This window comes from Umbelopsis ramanniana (assembly GCF_025399195.1).
Source record: "Umbelopsis ramanniana AG unplaced genomic scaffold K450scaffold_40, whole genome shotgun sequence".
Lineage (NCBI taxonomy): Eukaryota > Fungi > Mucoromycota > Umbelopsidomycetes > Umbelopsidales > Umbelopsidaceae > Umbelopsis > Umbelopsis ramanniana.
Genome location: NW_026252126.1, coordinates 16496 through 40700, shown reverse-complemented (window position 1 = coordinate 40700; position 24205 = coordinate 16496). Strand labels below are relative to the sequence as shown.

Below are 24205 nucleotides of genomic sequence, written 5' to 3'. Positions count from 1 at the left end.
CACCGCAAAAAAATCGGCATAGGTATTAAGGGTTGGGAAAATTTAAGGCGTTGAAACCCGCCGCATGAAATTAACGTTGACGCTAGGGTCTGACTGTTTTTTCAGAGAATGTACTTTTCACAAAATAGATACTAATGTAGGGTTTTTTGCCCGGTCACCAGAAGATGATTCGGTTCTCATGCTGTTGTAAATAAGTCAGTGCCATTGCCATTGCCATCGTTGAGTGTACATGAAATTTTATCAGAATTCAATAGTTTAAAAAACAGCTTATGGTATATTTTGGAAACAAATGGGTGTAATGTAGATATTAGGGAATCAAATTGCGACTTTGAAGAGAAAAACCACTGTTTATTCAAAGAGGTACACTTTGTTGTGTATAGACAGGTTGTATCAAGAATTTCAAATATAATTTCGATCAGCGAATTGACTTCAGCTGAGTTGCAGCTTTAGCTGATTTGCCTAAGCGTTCACTTTGTAACAGTCAGGTCATTTCAAATCCATGACAGGTAATTTGCCCCCATTCTCTCGAGAATAACGCATTTGGTGCATGCATTCTGATAAAAACGAAACAAAGATGATTTCAAGAATGGTCGCAAGCGCTCGTATCCCTCGGATCTGCCTGGTAAGAAGCCCTTCACCAGTATAACTCGACAGTGGCCACCTTGATCTTATTTTTATTAACAACTCCCAGCAGGCGATAGCATAGAAAACCCAATCGAAATACCTGACGATCCAGCCAGCAAGCAGGGTAATTACATTGTCTATAACAAGCAAAGTGTTCTTGTTCTAGTATACTGAGCCAATTCAGATCAAAATTCGACAGCAAAGATCAGTGTGCCGACATTGCCGGACACAGCATTAGCAAGGTCCATTTACAACGAGTTCATGACCCCAAACAATACTTTTAAAAGCTCGGTGGCGCGAACGGAGCGTCTAGATAGATTCAATCGCTATAATCGAACGTCCCCACAGCCAGCGAGACCCATATCTGCACCTGTCATCAAGAGAGAAGAGACCGATGTTGAAGATACGAACAACAACACCGTCGAAGATAGTTTAGATGGCATGGTCAAAGAAATGAGGGAGCTTCTTCTAGATCATCGTAAAACTCCTCCAATAGTCCAACCTAGTACACCTCCGGTATGTAGGCAAAATGTATGCCCATGGCGTCTAAAATCCCCATTAAGACCATTTCTGTTGTTGACGATCAGAGTCGAGTATCTCCTTCAATTTATAAGAAAACGGTATGGAAAGATTCATTGTCCCTGCTTCGTTCAACAGAATGTATAACTCAACAATCTCTGTTCGTTATAGATATACCCATACCCATCATTTGATGAGTTATACAAGAAAACTGCCATCCCAAAAGGGACCATAAAATTGAATCAAGAACAGCAAGTGATGGTAAGTAAAGTAGGTGGAGCTTTTCAGAGTTATATCAGCTACTCATCATTCATAGGTAAAGCGAGCTTTAAGTGGTGCCGGATTCGACACTTTATCCATCAAAACGGCTATGGTGCAGTTCCGTGATATTTGCAAGTTGCGACCGGATACGTGGCTTAATGACGAGGTTAGAAAAGTTGCAGCGCGGGAGCTTTTATTGACATGACAGGCTGTTTTTAATGACATACTGCTTTGCCAGATCATCAATTTTTATATGGAGCTTATTTCGGATCGGTCGCAAAAGAACCAATCCAAATATCCAGCTATTCATTGTTTCAATACGTTCTTTTGCACGACGTTACTGGAGTCGGGATATGCGAAATTGAAACGCTGGACGAAAAGGGTAGACATTTTCTCAAAAGATATGGTATTGATACCAGTTAACAGTAGCCTACACTGGACGCTGGCCGTCTTTGACTTTCGGAAGAAGCAGCTGGCCATGTACGACTCTCTCGGTGGAAACAATGTGCGATTAGTCAAGGTATTTTGTGGGGTTTTTGTAAACTTACTACTTGCTTTAGAGACATGCTTACGATTTGGTACTATCAGGCCCTACTTCAGTATCTGGAAGATGAGCATATGGATAAAAAGAAGACACCGTATGACGCCTCAGATTGGAGTATTTATGTCCCAAAAGTAAGTTATAGTCATCATCATGGGTTTAGGGAGTCAATCTAAAGCTGACCATCTTGCAGGATATTCCACATCAAAGAAATGGCGACGACTGTGGTGTTTTCGCATGTACCTTTGCGGAAAGGATATCAAGGGACAACGAATTTGATTTTACGCAAAGCGATATGATAGACTTAAGGCAGAATATGGTATACGAGATCATACAGAAACAGCTACTTGTAACATGATCTACAATTCATTTCAGCATATGCATAATATTTAATACAATATGCTTTTCAAAATGACATAGCCAGTATCGGATGTGCGGGACGAGGAAAACTTAAATGGATATTTGTTAGTGTCTATGATGCACGGTGTGCAGATGAAAAAGCACAATAAATATATACAATGTGGAAATGAATATGAGCTATAGGTACAGAATCGGCTATGCTACCGACCTTGGGTATCTCAAACAGCAGCATTGAGTATTCCGACAAGAATGCTACCAACAATAACGACGCCAACCACCACAGATATGGTTCGCACGATTAACGCCTCGATTCGCTTTGCCCTCTGGCGTATGAACATTCCACTCGTTGACATGCTTTGGTCATCGTACCGGTCGCTAGCTATCAGGAGAGTTATGAAATTGCTCAGGGCGTATTCGCCATCTAAATGAAAAGCCGGAAGAATGTTTAAAAGAGACAATGCCAAAGTGAAGGATGACATGTAGCTGTCGAGTGAGGAAATGAAAGTTGTCAGAACGGATCATGGTGAAATATTAATGGGTGGTATCAACAATGACTTTCACATACCTAATGGTGAGTTCAAGCATGTGAGGTAATGATACAGGCAAAAACGAAAAGCGTGGTTGAAGAATGCCAACTTTGACTGTTTGAAGAATGAAAGTTAGATTAGCCAATGTCACTTACTAAACGCAGTGACCTCTTTGATACACTTACCGCTTTCCCAAATGTCTACCAGTTCTCCAACAAATACAAACGATTTGTCAGGTGTATGTGGGTCAGATGTTGCCCAGGTCGGTGGCCTATGGTATATTCTGACCGTTTGTGCTTCCGGATATGGCGTATATGGGGTCATGCAGCGGCTTTTAGCACCTTCACAATCAATGCTTCGAGAGCATTGTACTCGTTTTGGATGCGTCAGCGTATTAGTAGTCGATAAGCAAGTCATATACTGTGGATCATGCATCTTTTCCAATAGTGACGGTCAGTGATGAACTGTTACTGCTGTTTTGCTAAAGCCAAACGTTATCTTACCGGATTGTTGACTTCTGACAAGAAATCCTGGAAACATCCAAGCTCAGGGTTCGATGCCTTTCCAAATGGAAACTCTCGACTAATTTTGCAACAGTCGAGATTTGCCTTGGAATCTGATGATCAACTTGGTGTTAACGCTACTCTACCTATCTCCAAAGCCTTTTCGCTGATGCTATACCTGCAACTTCTAATTCATCGCTGTCCACACAAAATCCAGTCGAAGGTCGACTCCAGGCTCCTTCTTCAACCAACACTTTGTTCCAGTCTTGGATGCCGTTCTTCAGGTCATTGTCGTTCAATCGATAGATGACAGATGAAATAGGTAGGTGTTGGAATAAAGGCGAATCAGCACGAACATCGACCACGCTAACACCTCCAGATCCTTCCAGTGAACGCCATCCAAATATCTCCAGACCAAATTTAAGTCCACTTGAGAGCACGAGTGCGGTTATGAGCCAGAGGACAAAATTGTGCCAGACCCCAGCACAAATGACTTTGAGTTGCCGCCCAGGTGGCAACAACGAAAGCGGCCGTGACGGGATGTCTACGAAGGCACCAGGGTATAAGATGTATAAAAACATGCCTGAATGATTAATGGGAATATGCTCATGAAAGCTTGCAATCGCATGGCCGGCTTCATGAAGAACACCGGATATAAGTAAGGCGATAAGATAGTAACCTAAATGTTCAAGTGGTAAAGTCACGCCTGGGATCTGTTGAAGGAAAGGGTGATGAATGCTAACGTTCGCCAGAAGGAGAGAAAGATAATAATTACCAACCATTGGAAGTAAAACTGGGTCTTCAGCCGACTGCTGTTGATAGAGATTGGTATCGTCTCGCTTGCGTAAATTGCCCGAATGAACCGCAGGTTGCATGCGAGATAGGATTGATCCAACCGAGACCAACAGTTGGATGGCTGCATAGAACATGGTGATGATACCGACGATCATCGCAATTCCTCCAAACACGACACCAAGGTTGAACCAAGTATTCCAGAATTTGGGTGCAGCCATAGCAAGTCGATAGAAATATTGGTTAAAGCGGTTGGTGTGGTATCGGATATGAAATAATTTGACTTCGCAACTCGATGTTAAGGCGTGAGGTTGATGGCTCCATGTTCCATCGTCATCAGATTCCAGAATATCTTGTGCACTTCTGGACGTAGGCAAAAGCTCTTCTGCTTCGAAAGACCGCCGAGATTTGGTCGATCCGTTTGGCGATCCAATCTACATTGCAGACAGATATTGAAGATCAGCAAAGATGGCGCGGAATTGATGTCATGGAGTTAACACAAAAAGCTCGCAATACAATACCAGAGAAAAGCGTTTGAGGATATACACAATGGTGTAGACTATTCCCCAAAAGACAAGGAATTGCACAATGAGCCAAGCAAACAACATGTCAGCACAAGCAAAAAAATTGTGCTGGTGCACGTAAAAATCCTTAACGGCATTTTTCCAATGCCGCAAAGTCAAACAATGTAAAGCAAATCATTCTCATAATAAAGGGGTTTATAAGAAGCGTGTTATGTTTCTGCGGAAAAAAAAGACACGGTTTACAAGTTGCTAAAGTGTTTAATAGAATCCCCAAGAGTATTCACCCATTTGTAAGGCAGAGAATATATCATATTTAAAGAAAAAAAACGGAGTCGCAAACAATTCGCAGTTTAACAGCAGCCGCCGCCTTGTTGTGGTTGGACTGAAGCGCCGGGTCCAACCTTGACAGTAGATTTGGAGCCTTGCTGTGCCTGCACCGTAGCGCTGCCCATTCTATCTTTGATTTGCTTCGCCATAGTCAAGAAAGCTTGTTCAACATTGGTGGAGTTCTTGGCGGAGGTTTCCAAGAACGGGATGGTAAGTGAATCAGCAAATTCCTAAAAAGACAAGGATGAGGCTGCGTTCAACGTATTACATGGATGGTGGCGATACCTTACCTTAGCAGCATTATAGTCGACAGCCTTCTTATCTGCAAGATCACTCTTGTTACCAACCAAAAGCTTGTTGACTCCTTCAGCGGCATATCTATCAATTTCCTGCAACCATTGCTTAACGTTGCTGAAGGTTTCTTGGTCTGTGACATCGTAGACAACGATGATACCGTGAGCACCTCTGTAGTAGGAGGAAGTGATGGTTCGGAAACGCTCTTGACCAGCAGTATCCCACTAAAGAATAGCATAAAGTGTTATCAACGTAGAATTGGTTGACAGGCACTGGCCGCATGAAACATTGCTCAACTTACGATTTGCAACTTCACAGTCTTTCCTTCCAACTCGATAGTGCGGATTTTCTGGTCAGAGAAAAAAAATGAAACAAGTTTCAGGATTAGTAGCCATATCTAACATGAAGTGATTTGGTGAAAGAGTCGGGTGGTGTTGAAGGGTGTGCATTATATTCACTGGTTTCAAGCAGGCGCGAACTTTTTGCGATTATTTTTTCATAGCTTCTCAGCAGAGATTGATGGATACGTAAGATAGATGTTGTCTCCCACATGATAGGAGGAGGGATGACATGACTGTTGTACAGTGTATTGTGACCAAACGTAGATATGAAAAATAATAAATAATATAATACTCACGAAGTCAACACCAATGGTTGAAATGTAGCTTTCTGTGTAGGTATCGTCAGCAAAACGAAGAAGCAAGCAAGACTTGCCAACACCTGAATCGCCAATTAGCAAAAGCTTGAAAAGATAATCGCTGTAAAAAGGATCAAATTAACAAGATGATATCATTAGTGTACGTAGTGGGAAGCGGACATCTGTAGCCGTTGAAATGTAAATCCTTTGCCTGGCTGTGGTCAATGGTTGTTGTCAAGTCCATGACCATCAACCAAGTCATACCAAGAATTATCCATCAAGGCAGGGATGTCAGCAGAAAATAGGAGATGCATACTATTCCGGGTTCATTATGTTGGAGTATGGGTAGATATCAAGGTCCTTTGCGCAACCGCTTGGCTCAAAGAGAATGTCATTGCATTGCACGTGCCCCGCTGACGTGGAGTATCACGTGATTTATTCTCTTTTTAAAATTTTCTGGGCAACATCAGTCTGATGCCATTAAAGCATGCAGCAACACGGAATACGCTGGGTATGCGCACAAACATGTAACACTTGAAATATTCATCATTCCATACTACAAAATTTCTTGTCCTTTCCATAGATCAGAGTGCAGCGGCCATCCTTTGCCTCCGTAATTCATTATCCTGGTTATTAGCTTGGCTTCGCTGCCGTTTTGTGCACGTTTCCCCGCCGATCATTAGTATTGACAAGACAAGTGTATTCTTATTGACAATTTAGTTTTCATACTCTATACTCTAGGGAAGATGCTGCAAATCTACGAGTTAGATTTCATTTGTTTACAATTGAAGTACCTTAACACTTTTTTTGCTCTATTTCCTTTTATTATCGCCTTGAACCTTACCATACCCGTTTTCTTTGCCGAAACATTATCTTTGTATACAAAATGTCGTTGAGTCTTTGTAACTTCATCCCACCTTATGCTAAATTTCCAAATTTGATCAAAATAGACTTATACTCAGCTTTGTGCCTTCGTTCTTTCAGTTTCGTCCACACTCTTAATCATCTTTACTAATAGTAATAAGTGTGTCTTCCGCTTATAGTGCTCTGGTTCTGCCTCGGATTCATTTCAGCATCGGTTGCCATTACATAAGCCAATATTTCACAGCAATTAGTATATGGTGGTCAAGTAACGGAAACTGGGCCATGCATTTGATTTTCCCGTTCAGCACCATAGTGATCTATGAATGCCTAGAATGTTTCTGAATTGAATTTTGTACGCCACGGTCGCCGATCTAAAGAGAGAAAGGTAGAGAAGGCAATATTGAACATACAAAAGTCGTGTAAGCGCCAGATCAAGGGGTCCTGATAAACAAAATGCCATCTTTACGCAATACGTCTACAGATGAACGGACATCTCCGATTTAAGCCCTTTTCAAGAGCGAAAAAAAAACTGTCTGTGGTTCGAAAAATAAAAATGTGGTACAAAGTAGGGAGGAGCTGGAATATTTCAAAGTGCACAACGTCAAGACAATCAAATGAGCACCTTTTGAATGTAAAGAATATGTCACGATCGATGTGATTGGTTTCAGGCTTACGAAATGACATTGTACCTTGTATAGCAGATAAAAGGTACCTTGTTATTGTCTCACATTTGGCAATGCCAAACAACGACCGCACTGCACACAACATTTGGCCAAATTAGAGCACTCGAGCCAGTGTTGAGGTTGTTGTCTCGAGTGTTTGCTAAACATAGTGAGGCACTAAACCTGAATCTGTGGATCTAAGGTGGTTGAAAAATGCACTCAGGCGTAGCACGGTGGAAAAAAGATAAAAAAAAAAATTTATCGTTTCAAAATGCAAGCATGTACTGGTCTGCAATGTCCTGCAGTCCTTTATCGCTCCGCCACCCCTCTCATTTATTTCTACCCACATAGCTCCTTTTCTGGGCTGGAACACACTTTGTTTCTTTTACTCTCTTTTTTCTAGTGTCTTTCTTACCGTAAAATATTATATAAACCATCAACATCATCCTGGTTTGAAAAAGGGTTGAAAACCTTCCTCCTCACTTTCCATTCAACTTCTTCCTCTCAACATTCCTGTATGCTTTCATCCGAGGTGAATTCTTACCCTCTTGTATATCTACCTTTCGAAATCATACTCCACATACTATCATTTCTACCCATTCTGGATCTCTACTATCTACGCAATTATCTTCCAGAAGACTATCAAAGGTATATTGATGCTATCCTTTTACGACACCCTAATCTAAGCAGTCGCCGGCTGGTTCTCCGCGTGTCTGCTCCTCATCTTATGTATACCTACTATCCTGGCATGTGTCTTCCATCGATACCAAACGAATACGCACCATCCGACGAATGCAACGAATTAATTACTGGTCTGCCTACCACCCGCACTATCAATATGCGAATACAGCGTTTTGGACCGAAGGGAATTGAATTATTTCCAGAAGAAGATCAGTGGTTTCGCCACACTGATGCTGTAGGAGTTGCTGTTGTGTTACTGGAAAACGAGAATAGAGTTGCAAAGCGCAGCCTGCATGCCGCGGATCCTAGAAAAGGTGTATTTGCTCGGCAAGGGTACTTTGAAGGTGGGATTGCCTTTGAAACAGGCACTCAAGGAGGGACGGCAAGAGTTCGAAGTATGACTGTCGGCGTTCAATGGTTTTGTAATTAACACTTTTGACCCACACCCCTCTCAAAAAAGTGTACGCCCGTGACACCTAGCACACGTACATACGCTTACCACACACAACACACGCGAACAACCAACCCCCAATCTCCATCCCATCCAAGCCCTAACAACAACAAGCTTGGTTATCATCTGTATGACGGATACTTCTTAATGAGTATCGACGTTGCATTTGTTTTCTTTTCGCCTTTTGCCAGTTTATCTCATCCAACACAGTTTGACGGATGCTTTGGTGACCAGTCGGTGGAAAAAAAAAATATCGGAGAGTAGAACTTAGAAAATCTGCAAACTACCTGAAAAGGGGCCTCACACACACATCATTTGTATGGTAGCGGAAATGCTGAGCTGGTTTCTCTATGCATTCGATTACACTTTCTTTGGTGAGGGCTGTTTAGGCCCAAATCATCAAACGGAAATAGATTTGTACGCCATTCTTCAATATAGGTACTGGTCAGATCCACACGGATTTCCTTTTTACTTCCCTCCAATCTCATTGTATAGTGTAAGAAAATACATCTCCTTTTTTCGTCATGCAAGTGGATTTCTTTTGGGGTGGGCAGGACATCTTTTTTTGTAACGGCCACGAGCCCTACTCGCGGCCTTATGTGAGCGATCGCGACTGCCATCGCTCCCAAATTTTGTCATCCTACCTATGCTGTTCGAATTTACGATCCCCTTGCAAATCATTCGAACCATACCAATCCCGGACGCACCAATCGGGTGTTCCGCGAGTTAATAAAGACGGATACACAGAATATCAATAGCTAGACCCATATGCCACGGTCTTTTTCTCTAAGACGTTACCTTACAGCACGCATTGCTGTCGATCAAAATATTAGCAGCCACCCAAGTTGGGGACTCCAAATTTCGCAACCTGTTTCATCGGTTGCCTTATTTAGCCGGTGTGGAATATTCGGCAGAGTTATTCCACCCACTGGAATTTTTCATATCGGGCTTTCAGTCACCCACCCCACCTTTATTGCATGCAACTGTGATGGCGGGCTGTAAATCGTTCAGTTAGTGGGTGGTACCACACAGCAGCGATACTTTAAGTTCAGCAATACCTTGACATATCGCATGCTCCTCTCAACACCATGTCTTCACTTGGTACGTTGAGCGAAGACACAATTGTTTGTAAGGTCAAGTCTGAACGTAGAACCTTAGTAGGATAATCTCTTTCTCAGACACGTTATACGACCGCCGCCGCCAAGATGCATTAGAGATTATTTATTTTCCCACTCCGCTTCTGTTGTACGAGTTGAAGTATGTTGTATGTTGCGACTTCGCAATCAGTCTCGCTATCGGGGCCGCAGAAGACTCCATTTATTACGGTGTTGGCATTGAACCAATGCCACATTATTTTTCCTTCTTTCCATGACACTTCAGATTTGAATGGGTCGAAAGTGGAAGTAATAAATATAGAATCACTATATGCGCACTACATCCATTGGCTAATGAGTGAAATGCAATTTAAAAATTATATTTAGACAAGACATGATTCATTGTATTGTCTAGCTTACTTGCTCACAAACAGCGTTGTTGTGGTTCGTTAATACCACTTTGGGGTGGATCATGCCATGCCTATTTGACAGTAATTGATGGAAGCATTCAGTCCACACATCTCTTTCTGTTCCCGTTCCATTCCCTGAAAAATTTCCATTACAACTCGTCAAGTCTGCTCGTTTTCCAATGACAAGTTCTGCTAACTATATTCGCAATCGCGTCCACTCCCTTCCCTCCTTTAGCTCGTTTTTACAAGGCCAACCCCACGAGTGGCATTATGGTGATTCCTCACATGGTTACCAATATAACACTGCGTACACTGCTCCCACATGGTATCAAGACGATAGAGAGATGGCTGCTGCCGCTAGTTTATTGAACTTGCAAAGTTTAGGACAGTCTGATTCGGACAATTCAATGTGCTCTTCCATTTCATCGATTCGTACTTCTAGCCCTGTTCCTCAAAACGGTAGCATAATGGATGATATGGAGTCAAATTCTAGCCAAGCTGCTGACGATAATTATATTAAGAAGAAATTAAGGTCATCAGCCAAATCTACTCCACTCACTGCAAGGCCAGCTGTAGTTTCAAGCCGTCGTCATGACAAGAAGAAGCCAAGATGGAATAATGCAGAACGAAGCAATCTATTTATGGCTATCATGAAAGATAAGCAACTGGACAATATGGCCACCTACAACTGGGACAAAATTGCCATTGACGTTGGCCGCGCTAGAAAGGCTTGCAAAGACCAATGGAGACGCGAGGTACTGCCAACCTTTATTCACCACCTCAAGGCCGATCTTTTTCAGTAAGCAGTTAATACCTTGACGCTGCAGGCGAGAGTCGCTCCCTTAAAACTGTATAATTCTTCAATAGTACATAGCCTATCATCATCCACTCATTTAGACATCTCCACTCATTTCTGTAAATTTCCAATATTGTACTTCCTCCCCTTTGTTGATAACACCACATTCTATCGATATACTCCCTCCATCCTTTACATCCACAATATTTTACACTAGATGCTACATATACATTTCTTACCGCTTCCATCTCATCATGTGATAACATATCTCTCTACACCTCTTACATATACTTATAATAAATATATTTTTGCGTAATTTTGCCTTTTCTATTCCTGTGTATTTGCACAAATGTACGCATACCATGGCAGATCGATGATTTACATCTAATAATCACAAAAAAAGTAGTATAGATACAATGCGTATAGTGCATATCTATGCAGTATGCAAATAAAAAAAAATCGGTGGATGTAAAAAAAAAGAACAAAGCAAGAGGAGATATCTAGTCTCATTTACTATATCCACTTCCTACTGTCAAATCTTCGTCGTGACCTTCGTCTTGGCTACTCAGAGAAACTCGTGTTTCCTGATTAGAATTTCGCACACTTCCCATTTGATAAACTCCTTCTTTGGGCAAATCGTCTCCGGGATAACGACCAGTGACCTTGCCAGCGAGTCGTTTGATCCATGGAGGTAAAATGCCACTACCTGATAGATGATGTCCAGACCATGGTTCCTTTTGCGTCTTGTCAACCAATAATCGACCGAACGAAGCTTTTTCAATCAACCATACGGAAATGTTGATGGCAATGTAGGTGCAAAGGCCCCCAATCATACCGTCGGCTAGTGCGTATTAGTTAGTAAATTGCAAACACATTCCAATCATGAAAACCAGTGTACATGATACTTACCGATACTGTAAGTCAGAGGCTGCAAAAGATGATTTCATTACAATGGTTAGAACTGTTCATAATCAAAACCAAAACGTCCCTTCACAAACGGACAGTAAGCCTTACCATAAGAGCCATTGTCAAAAATGCAGGTACCGCATCTCCTATGTAACCCCAGTTTACATTGATGACATTCTGAATCATCATAGATCCGACCAAGACCAAGGCAGGGCCCGTAGACCAAGGAGGAAATGATGCAAATATAGGAGAAAAGAACAAGGAAATGAAGAAACCAAACGATACCGTCAGACCTGCAATACCAGTACGAGCGCCTTCCGTGATACCTGCTCCAGATTCCACAAAGGTAGTACACGGCGAAGTACCAAACAGTGCACCAATGGCAACGCAGAGAGAGTCGCAGATGAACGCAACGGAACTACCCTCAAAGTCGCCTCGTTCATCCATGTAGCCTCCAAATTTAGCCATAGAATATAAGGTACCAGTGGTGTCCATAATATCGACATACAAAAGTGTGATGAGAGCAACCCAAATTTCACCACTGCTCAAGTCGAATTTCAGCACAGCAAGAGTCTTCTCAATAGGATGGAATGTGACGACTTGCTTAAAGAAATCGAACGCAGCATCGCCTGAAGCAGTGTAGGGAAAGAAGGTCACAGCCGTATTACGTGGCCATGAGATGATGGCAACAATCAGGATACAAATAAGAATTGATCCTTTTACTTTGAACAGCGACATCATGGTCATCAAATATATGCCCTTAATAATGTTATGATTTAGCTTACCAAGTTCGCTTCATTCATCTGCATTCCAGGGACTTACCATGATACCCAGCCACGTTCTACCAGACTCCATATGATGTGCTAAGCAAACGCCGTTCTAATAAGCAATGATAAAAGATTAATGATATGATGTATTCTATAAATGTATGGTTGATTGTACCTACCTCGTCTTTATACTGACTATCGCAGCCACCTAGTTGGACAATGAATTTAACAGTTAGCCAGATTGGCTGACAGCAAAAGTAGTATGAGCAAACGTACCAAGAGTGACAAGAGTAGATGCATCGGCAGTGATGAGTCCGATTCCAGCAGAAGTTTGGAGGCCAATAAAGCACAAATATAAGCCAATACCAGCACCGGTAGCAATTTTTATACTAACAGGAATAAGTCGGGCCAGGTATTGTCGGATTCCGAACACCGACATGAACAAAAAGATGAGACCCTTCACAAAATGACAATATGTAAATACCAAATGATCAACTTAAGGGACAATGCTAGACGTTTAAACACTATTCAATCTCACCTCAATAAATACAGCCGAAATGGCCACTTCGTAGGATGTACTGCCACTACCGTTGAAGCTAAAAATTCAAAGCATTAAGGAATCAGAAATTTTTTTTCTTTTGACAGGTGGCGTTCAATTCGGCATTATACCTACCCAACAACGGTATAAGCAAAATATGCGTTCAAACCCATTCTAAAAAGAAAAAATCACTGTTATAATCGAACATGTCCCAATCAGCATGTAACTCGTTTATGGAACTGAAACTCACCCAGGTGCCATTCCCATTGGCAAATTAGCAAATGTGCCCATGAGGGCAGATGCCAGACACGCAATGGCGCAAGTGGCAGTAATCAAATCTTGTCGCACGATGAGTTTGCAAGCTTCGTAGTCAGGGTCGCCTACACATAGTGCAGCGTTTCCAGTTGCCCCTTCTGGCGGACTGCATATGCATGGACCGCCTATGGACTCATATATTAATACAATGGTTTACGATCGCTTGGAGTGGGCTCAAATGTTAGTCCTACCTGAATCGGCAATGATTGTCGAATTGACAGATATAATATAAGCCTAAGCAAAGAAAGTACGTGAACATTGGTATGCCATCAATGAATTATATACGATGGTGTATACTTACCATGGCAACAAAGGTAGCTAATCCACCACGAAGCTCTGTCAAGAACTTGGAGTTTAGACGCTCCTTCTTTGCACCAGATCCTTCGAGCTGGAAGTGTCGGCCAAATGCTGAATTAGCCACTCTATTATTGATCCTATCAGTGAGTGACATGGTTGAGAGGCAAGCCGTCAAAATTACACAATAATTTTTTTCCTGAAAAAAAGTCCGTTTTCATGGGATTGAGACCGAAATGTATCAAAAAGTCACTTTCATCATTGTGGTTCTGAGACCTTTTGCGCACGACACTTGATTTGATCGATAGAAAGCAACTTATTTTATGGTGAGGGTAACATGTATATATACAATATGCAAAGGACAGTGTGTCTTTTGTTCTCTCTAAATTACAGAGGCAGGTGCACATTGCACGAAGATGAGGTATGTCTATGAAGAATATGTGAACGATATCCAGCCGCGGCGAATTCTACAGTCTCCCCTGTTCCTTAAGATCGTTCTGTTCTCTTTCTGAAAGACTCCAAAAACTATGTTTCTTAACATTGAACCATCGTCTTATCTAAATACAAGGTTGGTCAAATGAATGCCTTCAGTCAAAAAGGAAGTTTTCGTCTGCGTACTTACAGGTGAGAAACAATGCTTTTCTGTGCCAAAATCAGCAAACAAGACAATGTAGGTTGTAAGGACTGGTAAAAAAGAAGGGGGGAGGGGTTTCAATTAGATTTTGAAGACAATGGCGAACAGTGTCTTGGGTAGAGCTGGACCTTGTCGTCAACTTACCAGCGGAAATGCCAATGGCACCAATTTGAATTCTTCTCGATCGCATGTTAGGTGCTAGTGATTGTGGACTATGCAATCTTCTGCGATACCGATCTTCAAGTCGAGGATCGACCTTATGGTCAACTAAAGGCAGTTGGTCCAATCTTCTATTCATGGTGGTTATGTACTGTTTGTACTTCGTTGATGGAGTTGTTGCTATAAAATAAAAAAATATTCAACAGGCCAAATAATTGTCTTCTCTCGGAGCTTGAAGGTGGTTTGCTCTGTCGGTTGGTAGATTTTTCTTTCCCGGTACTGAAGGAAAGGTCGCCAGAGTTTTTTACCTCAAAACCCAAACACGCTACAATATGTGATCACTTGGAAGTAATCGATGTCTTCTACGCTATAACTACCATTGTGTTACAGAATAGCAGACTCGATGTCGATTGGACTCCGAGTGCCGACTCCTCATTGGCTCAAATTTGCTAGTTCCTCGACTGTCACTTGAAATTGGTTGCCACGTACTGTAGCTTTAAGATTCCGTTCTCAATATCATTACCATGCCTTTGCGAACGTGGGCATTGGCATGCTTGGCGGTTCTAACACTCTTCGTGTTATCCGAAGCAGTGAAAAAAGAAGACTTCAAAACATGCTCGCAGTCAGCCTTCTGTAGACGAAACCGTGCTTTGGCGGATTCGGTCAATGCAGATGCTCATTGGACCTCTCCTTACACTTTGGTGAAAGGCAGTATTCGATTTTCAAACAACTACATGACAGCCGATGTTCAAAATACCCAAACAAACAACGTTCTGGTTTTGGAGTTGCAAGTGCTGGTTGATAACACGGTTCGAGTCCGCATGGATGAAAAATCTCCAATTCTCCCTAGATACAGAGATCACGAACAGTTTACACTGGTAGACAAGGCGAAGCCAATCAAACCATTCCAGAGTGGAAAGAACACCGACGGCGTCGTCAAGATCGCCCTTGATGCCGAACGCAAAATCGTCGTCACGCCCTCTCCTCTCGTTATTGAGTTCTACGTCAAAGACGAGCCGGTTATTACTTTGAATGACCGCGGTTTCTTCAACTTTGAGCACTTGCGTACGAAGGAATCCCATAAGCCCAAGATGGTGAAGCAAAAGAAGGAGGATGGAACTGAAGAGGAGGTTGAGGCTCCTGAGGAAAAAGATCTTTGGGAGGAAACCTTCAAGACTTGGACTGATTCAAAGCCTCGTGGCCCTGAATCTATTGGTATGGATATATCCTTCAACGGATTTAGCCATGTTTATGGTATTCCCGTAAGTTGGATTCTTCAGTGCTGTTTCTTTATGTTTGCAGTCCTTGGACGCGCCGGCCTAAATTCTGACAATCTACAATATTTTTAATTTCTGCATTAGGAACACGCAAGTACCTTCTCTCTGAAGGAAACTCGTGGTGGTGAAGGTGCATACGAAGAACCCTACAGACTTTACAATGCTGATGTGTTTGAATATGAAATGGACAGCCCTGCTGCTCTTTATGGATCCGTACCTTTCATGATGGCTCATCGCAAGAACGAATCTGTTGGTGTTTTTTGGATGAACCCCTCAGAAACCTGGATCGATATCGTGAAGACAACCGAACAAGCTGAAGGTGTAAGTGTTTTCTTTAAAAAAAGCAACTGGCACAATACTCTTGCTGGCTATGTCATATTTAACCCTTCTCACAGACTGCCGTTCAAAAGGTGCTCAACCTTGTCAAACCCTCTTCCAACAAGAAGAGCACAAAGACTCATTGGATCTCGGAAGCTGGCATTCTTGATATTTTCGTGTTCTTTGGTCCTAGCAGCAAAGATATTTTCCGTCAATATACTCGTTTGACTGGTCAGCCTGCCATGCCACAAAACTTTGCTATTGCCTACCACCAATGTCGTTGGAACTACATCAACCAAAACGACGTGCACGAAGTTGACAGTCAATTTGATCACCATGATATACCATATGACGTAATTTGGCTCGACATCGAACACAACGATGGCAAACGCTACTTCACTTGGGACAGTGGTAAATTCCCTGATCCCATCAAGATGCAGAAGGAACTGGACCAAAAGGGTCGCAAAGTAAGATATTTCAGGATACATTGAATCTTTGCCGTTGACTTGTGACTAATGCTTGCTCTAGCTTGTTACCATTATCGATCCCCACATCAAGAGGGATGACAACTACTACGTCTGCAAGGAAGCCAAGGACAAGAGTTTGTTCGTCAAGCAGCCATCAGGCGACGATTATGAAGGCTGGTGCTGGCCTGGACAGTCTTCCTGGGTTGACTATACCAATGCCGAGTCTCGCAAATGGTGGGCTGATAAGTTCAAGCTTGACAACTACGAGGGCTCCACTGAAGCTCTGTTTGTTTGGAACGACATGAATGAGCCTTCCGTCTTCAATGGTCCCGAAATTACTATGCCCAAGGATATGGTTCACAATGGAGGTTGGGAGCATCGTGTCCTTCACAACGTTTATGGACAAATCTACGTAAGTTATGATCCATACATTGTAACCGTGCTTTCATATTGATCTTTGACTCATGTTCTTGTAATAGCACGGATCAACTGCACAAGGTCTTGAACAACGCACCAATGTGCCCAAGCGACCATTTGTCTTGTCAAGAGCATTCTATGCTGGTACTCAGCGTTTCGGCTCTATCTGGACGGGTGATAATATGGCCCAATGGGATGCTCTTCAAGCATCTATGCCTATGATCCTGACCATCGGTGTCTCAGGTATTCCGTTTGCAGGAGCCGATGTTGGTGGATTTTTCAACAATCCATCCACTGAGCTGTTGGTCCGATGGTACCAAGCCGGAGCTTTCCAACCTTTCTTCAGAGCCCATGCCCATATCGATACAAAACGCCGAGAGCCCTGGTTGTTTGGAGATCCTTACACATCCATGATTCGAAGCGTTGTTAGGGAGAGATACGCGCTGTTGCCTTATTGGTATAATACCTTCCAAGAAGCCCACGAGACTGGTGTACCCATCATGAGACCCTTGATGGTTGAATACCCTGAGGATGAAAATGTATTTGCTATGGAAGACCAGTATTTGATTGGAAGCGGTATCCTGGTAAAGCCCGTCACCGAAGAAGGCGCTACGCAGACGAATGTTTACTTCCCACCTAGCGACATTTGGTATGATCTGCATACACACAACCTTGTTCATGGCCAGGGATCCCAAGTGGTATCCGCGCCGCTGGATGTTGTTCCGGTATTCTATCGCGGTGGTTACATCGTTCCTCGTCGAGAACGCCTACGTCGCAGCTCTCATGCCATGACCCTTGACCCCTTCACCCTGGTCATTGCCTTAGATAAGCAGGTTAGGATCGTTGATTTCCGAAATTTTTCTTTCTTCGCCTCATACTGACTTCATTGTTGTTTTTAGGGTGAAGCCAATGGTAGCTTGTACCTTGATGATGGAGAAACATATGCTTACGCAAAGGCGGAATTTTTGAAAGGTCAATTCCACTTCGAAAACGGCGTTCTTTCTTACAGTATCGCTCACTCCGGCTCACAGTTTGCATCCACCATTGCCTCTGTACGTGTTGAACGTTTGGTGATTCTCGGTCAAGTTACAGCCACCAAGGCCGTAGCTACCGATGCCGCTGGGTCACGTCAACTCCAAATCGAAGAAACAAAGAGTGGAAAGATCGTTGTTAGAGATCCTGCCGTCCTCATTACCGAGAACGGATGGAAGATTGAACTTTCCTAAAGGTTCATCTCCTTGGCCTTAGAGTTTCAGTTTTTTCTTCGAAAAATAAAAAAAAAAACACACTGTTTACTTTTCCACTCATCCTGCCCTTACGATAGCAAAAGCTTGAGAAATTCATCCATCAGGTTAGAATAATGCAGCTTGAATTTATTTTATTTCGCAAAAATACTCATTTCCAAAAAGAAAAGAAAAAATATACAAAAAAGAAACCAAGAAAAGCCAGAAGAGATATGAACACGACCATAGGCGCAAAAGCACCATAATTACCCAAAAAGAAAGATAAAGATGTGGGAGAGTCAGAATTGTGACAAAATCATGATAAGACGTCGATTGCATCCTGTGCGATCGAATCAATTAAACATTAACGGACGGTCAGTAAATGTATGCACGCAGAGATACTCTCTACTCGTGGTATTGTAAGGAGTGCATTGATGCAAGGAGGTCGGATTGCGTTGGAACTTGTTGCGATCAATCTTCCATACGGATATGCCAACTTCGAGATGTACGCCTGCGTAAATCTTTGCGTGTTTTTACCCCGGCAGGGGTAAGCCATTGCAGCAGTTTTGAGATGGTGACGGACAGTTTCGATGGCCGACGAGCCTCGGTGTATAGTAGCTTTAGCTCTGAATCATGGGGCAATGATGCTCGCTTTGTATTAGCGCTAAAAGCAGCAGTATGATGTGACTTGCTTGTCAAAAGAAGAAGAGAGGGGTCGCTTTTGGTGGCGGGACGATCTGCGCCTAGTGCTGCAGCTCGAGCCCGAGTTGTCTCGAATGACATCTCTCCTACCACCGTACTACTTGCCCATGGAGATCTTGTTGAATTGGACGATGAGCGAGGTGTTGTAGGTAGCATGAATGAATCATTGTGATATGGGAACATTGAATATTGTGGAGTTTCAATGAACGTATCTTGGCTCATGCTACTTCTTGATCGTTTCGATCGTCTAAACGTCGAGGACGTGGGGGAGATCATTTTCTCCCGGTCCAACGACGCTTGAAATCTCCTAACGAGTTCTTCGGGACTCGATTCCTCAGCAGTGTATCGGGAGTGGTAATGCAAATTTTCGGTCGTCAGGGGTGTTAACGGCCGAAGGGCTGACGAATTAGGTCTATGCAAAGACAAGGTACTTGAATACAAAGAAGAGCTGCCAGAGCTTTCAGTGTCCAGATAAGTACTCAGTGCCGGTTTGAGCATTTCGATGAAGAGTGTATGATTGAAATTGACGATAGAGCCAAGGGACGAAAGAAACTCGGTTATGTTTTGGGAGAGAGACGATGACAGTTTGTCACAAACCGGTCCTTTATAAAAGCTTTGCGATGCCATCCACCTGTCCTTAAAGGGGTATACCGAATCAGTGATCGAAAATGAAACCGAAAAAAATGGCCTTAGTGGCTGGACGCGGGATCACTCTGTGTGTGTGCTGGCGCTGTCCTAACTTTTTTTGCTTTCCTGCCCGGCATCTCTTCATTTGAATATCGAAATGTTGTCAGGGCACTATCTCATTGTACAAACGTCAGAGTACGGAAATTATCAACAAGATTCGGATGATCATGCGTAAACCAGTCCTCGTATCCAGTCATGGCTTTTTTTTTCTCTTCTTTATTCTTTGAAAATTTAAAATCACGAAGCCAGTCAACGTCTTTGTCATGTTCAGCGACTTTGAGGATAGTATTCACGCAGCCCATGCATTTGACATTTTTAAAAACATGAGTGAGTGACATGCCCATTTTGAGAAGTTCTCGCCTGTGCTTGGTCCAGATCCGATAATCGGATGAGAAAAAAGAACTTCATACGACCGTAACGTCAAACGCCCATCGCTCAAAATTTTTTTTGCCCCTCCTTTTCGCATGTTCTCGTTACTAATTTTTTCCTTGAGCCATCACGGTAGGATCGTCGGTGTGCGAGGACGATCTGGCACGCATTTACAGGAAAAATAAAGATCTGACTTCGGCCTTACCCTACCATGAAGTGACTGCGGTGGAGCATCATTTAATGCTCTATTGCAGCTCGTTTGTCATGACAGTGATGTTGTCCTTGCTTGTCGTACAAGAATAATTTCTATCATGAAAAGGGTCCCGAGTCGCACTTCGCGTGCTCGACGAAACTCTTCGGGTAGCACTACAGATTGCTGGCAGGTACAAGAAATCTAGCCTTAATACAGCCAAAGTATACCTAAACATTCTTAACGCTGTTCAACATTATCCTCTACGATTCTCATGCCTTCTATTTGTAACGATTTGTCTACAAGACATAAAGATCATTGTGGAGAACCCCCAAAAAAAATTGGGCATGGGACCAACAATTCTGTACTTCGTATAAACGCACGATATTGTTAGGATTTCTCTGTCTGCACTTATTCAAACATACCCAAAAAACCTTTTAAAATGACTAATTCCAGTGAATAGCGTTATTTCCGCTAGAGAAAATGATAGTTATTGATTGCAGTGGTAGACTAATATACAATTGGTGTTTCTAAATCTATTTAGTGATGTCCATAACGTCTTTGTTTGTTGTAGAGGCTGCAGTAGGCGCAAGAGGTATTGCCGACGGATTCTGGACTGTTTTCGTCTTTATTCGCGCCATGCTGTTCTTGTCGCCATCCCAGGCTCTAAGTATCTTCACATTTTTGGGATTTTGGAGGTCTGGGAGTTCTATGGACCATGACGTTGTTTAGTATGGGCAAACCTATATCAGTCGACTTTGTTGAACACCACTACTTACCGAAACCTTTGCTATACTCATCATGTTCTCTTTTGACCAGAGCCTCCAACATATCCTGTCTACTGCTCTTGGGTCGCTTTGAATCTTTTCGGAGCGACTGGAGCTTTTCCAATTCTTCATCATTTCTGCTCAGATACCTATGGTGCGCAATGATGCGGAAGAAATTGCGGATCAGTAGTCAATTCAATTTTTTTTCTATAGTGGGATCTAACTTACATGTCAATCAAGCTGTGAAGTTCTTCGCTATTCGCACAAGGCAAGGAGTCGTCAAGTGCAAACTTGAACCATAACCAGCGATCAACTAAAAATCATGTTAAATTCAGCCATCAAAAGTGAAGATAATCATATCATCAAAACATACTTTTGGGATTTCCAATGGAATCCTTTGATCTTGCTCTCTGCTCCAGACGGTCATTGCGCATGACTACTCTAGTAAGCTGAAATGCCTTTCGGGACGATGGATGCATCGAGTCCCGGTTTTTGATGGTCTTTAACGTGTGTCTTTTGTTGTTTGGCTGTCCAACTTGCCGTTAGCTACTGGTATGTTAATGTCTTTCCAGAATTTCTGATCCACTTACCATTTTTCAACTAACAATTGTCCAAGAACAGACCAAAAAAAAAAATAATGAAAAGGCTTTTGTTAAACTTTTTTTTTTTCCTTTGTTTCTGAGTACGAAACTCGGTCCCGCTAATGGCTGTTCAGACACACCTGACAGGCCAACAGACCGGGCAAAGCAATAATAACCGGCTGGGAACTCTTTCGGTTGAGCTCCATTCTACCTTTCATAATGCCACCTTCTGAATGGACTCCGAGGGCATTACTAACAGCCGTTTTTCTTGGAGCAGCCATGGGGTTCCAGACCACTTGCGTCGCCTTTGCTGAATTCTTGTCCTTTCTCATTCGGCCACTGAGCGCAAAGTGGGCTAGCGTTTACTTGGCTCACCTTATGGAGCTTTGGTCTCAGCACCTGGTGTTCATGATACAGTACTTTGCTCCTGGAAACTTTATCATCACCATCGATAAGAGTTGTACGTCTTGGGTGAAGTCGGACGGTACTACCACTGATATCGGCATTGAAGAAATGATACGTAGAAAGAGCGACGGCACCATCGATACGCTTGCATTTCCACCACGGCTTATACTTATTTCAAACCATCAGGTACGTATGGTTCTCGAATGAATGTGATTTCTACAATGTATCTCATGTATCCCCGCAGATATACGCTGACTGGGTATACGTTTGGTGTCTGGCTCATCTTGCAAATGCTCATGGGTCAATGAAAATTATTTTGAAAGATAGCTTGAGAAAGGTGCCATTGGCAGGATGGTGAGTGCAACATCAATGAATCGACACTGTGTTGCTGTATGACATGTAACTAAATCAATGTTCTTAGGGTATGAAAATTTTTTGGGGGATTTTACTCGGGTTTATCGCAATCAAAGCCGTTTTCTAACCGCATTGTGAATACAGGGCATGCTCATATTTGATTTTATATTTATGAAGAGAAAACTTAATGAGGACCAAGCCAATATGGTCAATAATCTTGAGAGAGCAAAAAAGAACGTAGAGACACCAATGTGGTTACTGATTTACCCAGAGGGCACAGGTACGAAGATGTTCAAACATGACCGCACTGACGCATCATTTTTTTTTATTAATCCTTCAAACTACCTAAACTGTAGTCGTATCCAAGAAAACTCGCAAAATCTCTAAAGACTTTGCTGAGAAGTTTGGTTACGTGAGTTAGCTGAATGCCTCCTTTCTCTCTACCCTTTTTCCAGCTCTAAACTTTTTTTTCTTTCTAGAACGACCCCAAACACTTACTTTTACCGCGTTCAACTGGTCTTCGAATTTGCACCAATACCCTTGGAAACTCTGTAAAGTACATATATGATTGTTCAATTGGCTACAGTGGTTTAAAGTCTGGTGACATCCCAGAAGACGTGTATACTCTTCGAGGCATATTTTTCCTCAATCGATATCCCAAGGAGATACATGTACATTTGCGACGATATTTAGTTTCTGACATTCCTACTGAAGAGGAAGCATACGCGACTTGGTTGAGAGACCGATGGGCTGAGAAAGATGAATTATTGGCAGAATTCTACCGCGTAGGGGCCTTCCCAGGTGAAGAGTTGAAGACCAGCAGCAAGATCAAGATGGAGCGAGTGGTTGATGAGGATACCGGTGATGTTAAGGTGGTCCGCGCAGAACGTGATGATACAGTCTATCGTAGTTTAGAGGTACCCATCCAGCTCAAGCATACTCTACTAGACCTTACTCAAGTCTGGTTCTGCCTTCTTCCATACGTACCAATAGTAAATGGGCTTTGGGCCGCTTGCCATATAGGATGGATATTATTGCGTTCCAAATAACACAAATAAAAAGTTTGGCTAGTAGTTCGCTAATAAAAAATGAATCATGCCATAAATTTAATGCTTTGGTTTCTCACGTCAGTCCTCAATTTCAGCCGCACTGCCTAAGACCTCACCACCTTGTTCACCTCATGACAGATTTACTACCCATCATTTATCAAGTGGCTTTCATCGTTTCATTGCGTAAGTGTTTCAATCGAGTTATGGCAATCTGTCAAAGTACAAAGGAAGGTTTACCCCGCGGACTGCTAAACCCACCCTATATAACGATATGGTTCTTATTATAGCGTATGAAGAAGACTTCATCGATTTCATCGACGCGCACGCCAGCAACATGAAGGCAGTTCGAGGGTTCAAGCGCGCCACAGTGTACGTATGTGATCCTGACGAAGATCGCGGCTACGAAAAGCATGACAAGCTTCATCGCACCTTTTATATATATTACGAAGTAGAAGACGAAGAAAGCTTACAGAAGTGGATACAAAATGAAGTAAGATATGGGCTTTTCATCAGAAAGTCATGCTTTTCCATTCTTAACTTATCAGCATATGCCTACTTTCATCAGGAGCCAAAAATTATCAAAGACCTTGAAAAGCTACTCAAGTCTGATGATGAAAAAGAGAACATTATAGTTGATTTTCGTCAAGTACTTAATCCATTGGCCCAGTATAAACTGAGCAAGCAACAGAAGCGAAATCGCGCAGACTAGTCTTTCCCTATGTTCCATTAAAGTTGCATTAAAGTCTTCTTGATTATACAATTTTATCCTGCAGCTGCCATAGAGTTACATCCGTTACCTCCAAGCGCTCTACTAACCAGAACAAAAATTTATGGTCCGCAAGTTTCATATTCGCCTACATACTTTGCAAGACGCTGTAAGTCGGACATGCGTATCAATAGATATATGGCATCTCTTCAA

The 24205-nt window shown here is 42.6% G+C and overlaps 13 protein-coding genes across 13 annotated transcripts; 7 read left to right on the top strand and 6 right to left on the bottom strand.

Moving 5' to 3' along the window:
* The first annotated feature begins 526 nt into the window (after positions 1–526).
* K450DRAFT_247854 (uncharacterized protein) lies at positions 527–2413 on the top strand. The gene is made up of 9 exons (XM_051590134.1): positions 527–622; positions 695–748; positions 824–1140; positions 1212–1244; positions 1315–1404; positions 1460–1570; positions 1643–1924; positions 1993–2079; positions 2139–2413. The coding sequence occupies exons 3-9, from the start codon at positions 886–888 to the stop codon at positions 2301–2303; spliced, it is 1023 nt and encodes a 340-aa protein (XP_051443233.1). The 5' UTR covers positions 527–622; positions 695–748; positions 824–885; the 3' UTR covers positions 2304–2413.
* K450DRAFT_247852 (uncharacterized protein) lies at positions 2345–2790 on the bottom strand. Its single transcript, XM_051590133.1, has one exon. It carries the CDS (start codon positions 2782–2784, stop codon positions 2524–2526), a length of 261 nt encoding a protein of 86 aa, XP_051443232.1. The 5' UTR covers positions 2785–2790; the 3' UTR covers positions 2345–2523.
* Positions 2791–4814: 2024 nt separating this feature from the next.
* On the bottom strand, positions 4815–6268 carry K450DRAFT_247846 (uncharacterized protein). The gene is made up of 5 exons (XM_051590132.1): positions 6226–6268; positions 5910–6030; positions 5574–5621; positions 5269–5496; positions 4815–5208 (listed from the first exon to the last, which is right to left on the bottom strand). The coding sequence occupies exons 1-5, from the start codon at positions 6237–6239 to the stop codon at positions 5002–5004; spliced, it is 618 nt and encodes a 205-aa protein (XP_051443231.1). The 5' UTR covers positions 6240–6268; the 3' UTR covers positions 4815–5001.
* A 382-nt stretch (positions 6269–6650) lies between these two features.
* K450DRAFT_247844 (uncharacterized protein) lies at positions 6651–7133 on the top strand. Its single transcript, XM_051590131.1, has one exon. The coding sequence runs from the start codon at positions 6656–6658 to the stop codon at positions 6803–6805; it is 150 nt and encodes a 49-aa protein (XP_051443230.1). The 5' UTR covers positions 6651–6655; the 3' UTR covers positions 6806–7133.
* A 684-nt stretch (positions 7134–7817) lies between these two features.
* K450DRAFT_247843 (uncharacterized protein) lies at positions 7818–8712 on the top strand. The gene has a single exon (XM_051590130.1). The coding sequence runs from the start codon at positions 7953–7955 to the stop codon at positions 8544–8546; it is 594 nt and encodes a 197-aa protein (XP_051443229.1). The 5' UTR covers positions 7818–7952; the 3' UTR covers positions 8547–8712.
* Positions 8713–10250: 1538 nt separating this feature from the next.
* Positions 10251–10874, top strand: K450DRAFT_273022 (uncharacterized protein; the record flags this gene model as incomplete). Its single annotated transcript, XM_051593073.1, has 1 exon — positions 10251–10874. The coding sequence occupies one exon, from the start codon at positions 10251–10253 to the stop codon at positions 10872–10874; it is 624 nt and encodes a 207-aa protein (XP_051443228.1).
* A 279-nt stretch (positions 10875–11153) lies between these two features.
* Positions 11154–13855, bottom strand: K450DRAFT_247837 (uncharacterized protein). The gene is made up of 11 exons (XM_051590129.1): positions 13695–13855; positions 13585–13627; positions 13329–13518; positions 13214–13252; positions 13079–13136; positions 12817–12997; positions 12720–12748; positions 12596–12652; positions 11882–12532; positions 11777–11795; positions 11154–11708 (listed from the first exon to the last, which is right to left on the bottom strand). The coding sequence occupies exons 1-11, from the start codon at positions 13842–13844 to the stop codon at positions 11374–11376; spliced, it is 1752 nt and encodes a 583-aa protein (XP_051443227.1). The 5' UTR covers positions 13845–13855; the 3' UTR covers positions 11154–11373.
* Positions 13856–13971: 116 nt separating this feature from the next.
* Positions 13972–14659, bottom strand: K450DRAFT_247831 (uncharacterized protein). The gene is made up of 3 exons (XM_051590128.1): positions 14466–14659; positions 14310–14371; positions 13972–14244 (listed from the first exon to the last, which is right to left on the bottom strand). Exons 1-3 carry the CDS (start codon positions 14617–14619, stop codon positions 14155–14157), a joined length of 306 nt encoding a protein of 101 aa, XP_051443226.1. The 5' UTR covers positions 14620–14659; the 3' UTR covers positions 13972–14154.
* Positions 14660–14964: 305 nt separating this feature from the next.
* K450DRAFT_247827 (uncharacterized protein) lies at positions 14965–18269 on the top strand. The gene is made up of 7 exons (XM_051590127.1): positions 14965–15742; positions 15842–16078; positions 16153–16542; positions 16604–16954; positions 17022–17792; positions 17859–17931; positions 17991–18269. The coding sequence occupies exons 1-7, from the start codon at positions 15005–15007 to the stop codon at positions 18020–18022; spliced, it is 2592 nt and encodes an 863-aa protein (XP_051443225.1). The 5' UTR covers positions 14965–15004; the 3' UTR covers positions 18023–18269.
* A 41-nt stretch (positions 18270–18310) lies between these two features.
* Positions 18311–19447, bottom strand: K450DRAFT_247824 (uncharacterized protein). Its single transcript, XM_051590126.1, has one exon. It carries the CDS (start codon positions 19380–19382, stop codon positions 18654–18656), a length of 729 nt encoding a protein of 242 aa, XP_051443224.1. The 5' UTR covers positions 19383–19447; the 3' UTR covers positions 18311–18653.
* Positions 19448–20491: 1044 nt separating this feature from the next.
* On the bottom strand, positions 20492–21557 carry K450DRAFT_247820 (uncharacterized protein). Its single transcript, XM_051590125.1, has 5 exons — positions 21488–21557; positions 21271–21424; positions 21126–21210; positions 20910–21046; positions 20492–20839 (listed from the first exon to the last, which is right to left on the bottom strand). The coding sequence occupies exons 1-5, from the start codon at positions 21488–21490 to the stop codon at positions 20667–20669; spliced, it is 552 nt and encodes a 183-aa protein (XP_051443223.1). The 5' UTR covers positions 21491–21557; the 3' UTR covers positions 20492–20666.
* A 200-nt stretch (positions 21558–21757) lies between these two features.
* K450DRAFT_200433 (uncharacterized protein) lies at positions 21758–23286 on the top strand (the record flags this gene model as incomplete). Its single annotated transcript, XM_051584632.1, has 6 exons — positions 21758–22069; positions 22128–22237; position 22305; positions 22382–22517; positions 22594–22649; positions 22717–23286. The coding sequence occupies 6 exons, from the start codon at positions 21758–21760 to the stop codon at positions 23284–23286; spliced, it is 1185 nt and encodes a 394-aa protein (XP_051443222.1).
* A 271-nt stretch (positions 23287–23557) lies between these two features.
* Positions 23558–23995, top strand: K450DRAFT_301231 (uncharacterized protein; the record flags this gene model as incomplete). The annotated part of the gene is made up of 1 exon (XM_051593741.1): positions 23558–23995. One exon carries the CDS (start codon positions 23558–23560, stop codon positions 23993–23995), a length of 438 nt encoding a protein of 145 aa, XP_051443221.1.
* Between the last annotated feature and the right edge of the window lie 210 nt (positions 23996–24205).

What these genes read in the sequence shown, in the direction of transcription:
- K450DRAFT_247854 (XM_051590134.1), top strand. Translation starts at nt 886, where the DNA reads ATGACCCCAAACAATACTTTTAAAAGCTCGGTGGCGCGAACGGAGCGT. An exon ending in ATCAAGAACAGCAAGTGATG is followed by an intron (nt 1,405 to 1,459) that starts GTAAGTAAAGTA and finishes CATCATTCATAG; the next exon opens with GTAAAGCGAGCTTTAAGTGG. An exon ending in ATACGTGGCTTAATGACGAG is followed by an intron (nt 1,571 to 1,642) that starts GTTAGAAAAGTT and finishes CTGCTTTGCCAG; the next exon opens with ATCATCAATTTTTATATGGA.
- K450DRAFT_247852 (XM_051590133.1), bottom strand. Translation starts at nt 2,784, where the DNA reads ATGTCATCCTTCACTTTGGCATTGTCTCTTTTAAACATTCTTCCGGCT.
- K450DRAFT_247846 (XM_051590132.1), bottom strand. An exon ending in CAACCATTGGTGTTGACTTC is followed by an intron (nt 5,622 to 5,909) that starts GTGAGTATTATA and finishes TTCTCTGACCAG; the next exon opens with AAAATCCGCACTATCGAGTT. An exon ending in AGACTGTGAAGTTGCAAATC is followed by an intron (nt 5,497 to 5,573) that starts GTAAGTTGAGCA and finishes GCTATTCTTTAG; the next exon opens with TGGGATACTGCTGGTCAAGA.
- K450DRAFT_247844 (XM_051590131.1), top strand. Translation starts at nt 6,656, where the DNA reads ATGCTGCAAATCTACGAGTTAGATTTCATTTGTTTACAATTGAAGTAC.
- K450DRAFT_247843 (XM_051590130.1), top strand. Translation starts at nt 7,953, where the DNA reads ATGCTTTCATCCGAGGTGAATTCTTACCCTCTTGTATATCTACCTTTC.
- K450DRAFT_247837 (XM_051590129.1), bottom strand. Translation starts at nt 13,844, where the DNA reads ATGTCACTCACTGATAGGATCAATAATAGAGTGGCTAATTCAGCATTT. An exon ending in TAGCTACCTTTGTTGCCATG is followed by an intron (nt 13,628 to 13,694) that starts GTAAGTATACAC and finishes TTCTTTGCTTAG; the next exon opens with GCTTATATTATATCTGTCAA. An exon ending in TTTCGGCTGTATTTATTGAG is followed by an intron (nt 12,998 to 13,078) that starts GTGAGATTGAAT and finishes CATTTTGTGAAG; the next exon opens with GGTCTCATCTTTTTGTTCAT.
- K450DRAFT_247831 (XM_051590128.1), bottom strand. Translation starts at nt 14,619, where the DNA reads ATGAATAGAAGATTGGACCAACTGCCTTTAGTTGACCATAAGGTCGAT. An exon ending in TGCCATTGGCATTTCCGCTG is followed by an intron (nt 14,372 to 14,465) that starts GTAAGTTGACGA and finishes CTTTTTTACCAG; the next exon opens with TCCTTACAACCTACATTGTC. An exon ending in AAAAGCATTGTTTCTCACCT is followed by an intron (nt 14,245 to 14,309) that starts GTAAGTACGCAG and finishes CCTTGTATTTAG; the next exon opens with ATAAGACGATGGTTCAATGT.
- K450DRAFT_247827 (XM_051590127.1), top strand. Translation starts at nt 15,005, where the DNA reads ATGCCTTTGCGAACGTGGGCATTGGCATGCTTGGCGGTTCTAACACTC. An exon ending in GCCATGTTTATGGTATTCCC is followed by an intron (nt 15,743 to 15,841) that starts GTAAGTTGGATT and finishes TTTCTGCATTAG; the next exon opens with GAACACGCAAGTACCTTCTC. An exon ending in TGGACCAAAAGGGTCGCAAA is followed by an intron (nt 16,543 to 16,603) that starts GTAAGATATTTC and finishes TGCTTGCTCTAG; the next exon opens with CTTGTTACCATTATCGATCC.
- K450DRAFT_247824 (XM_051590126.1), bottom strand. Translation starts at nt 19,382, where the DNA reads ATGCTCAAACCGGCACTGAGTACTTATCTGGACACTGAAAGCTCTGGC.
- K450DRAFT_247820 (XM_051590125.1), bottom strand. An exon ending in TTCCATTGGAAATCCCAAAA is followed by an intron (nt 21,211 to 21,270) that starts GTATGTTTTGAT and finishes CATGATTTTTAG; the next exon opens with TTGATCGCTGGTTATGGTTC. An exon ending in TGAGTATAGCAAAGGTTTCG is followed by an intron (nt 20,840 to 20,909) that starts GTAAGTAGTGGT and finishes CATGGTCCATAG; the next exon opens with AACTCCCAGACCTCCAAAAT.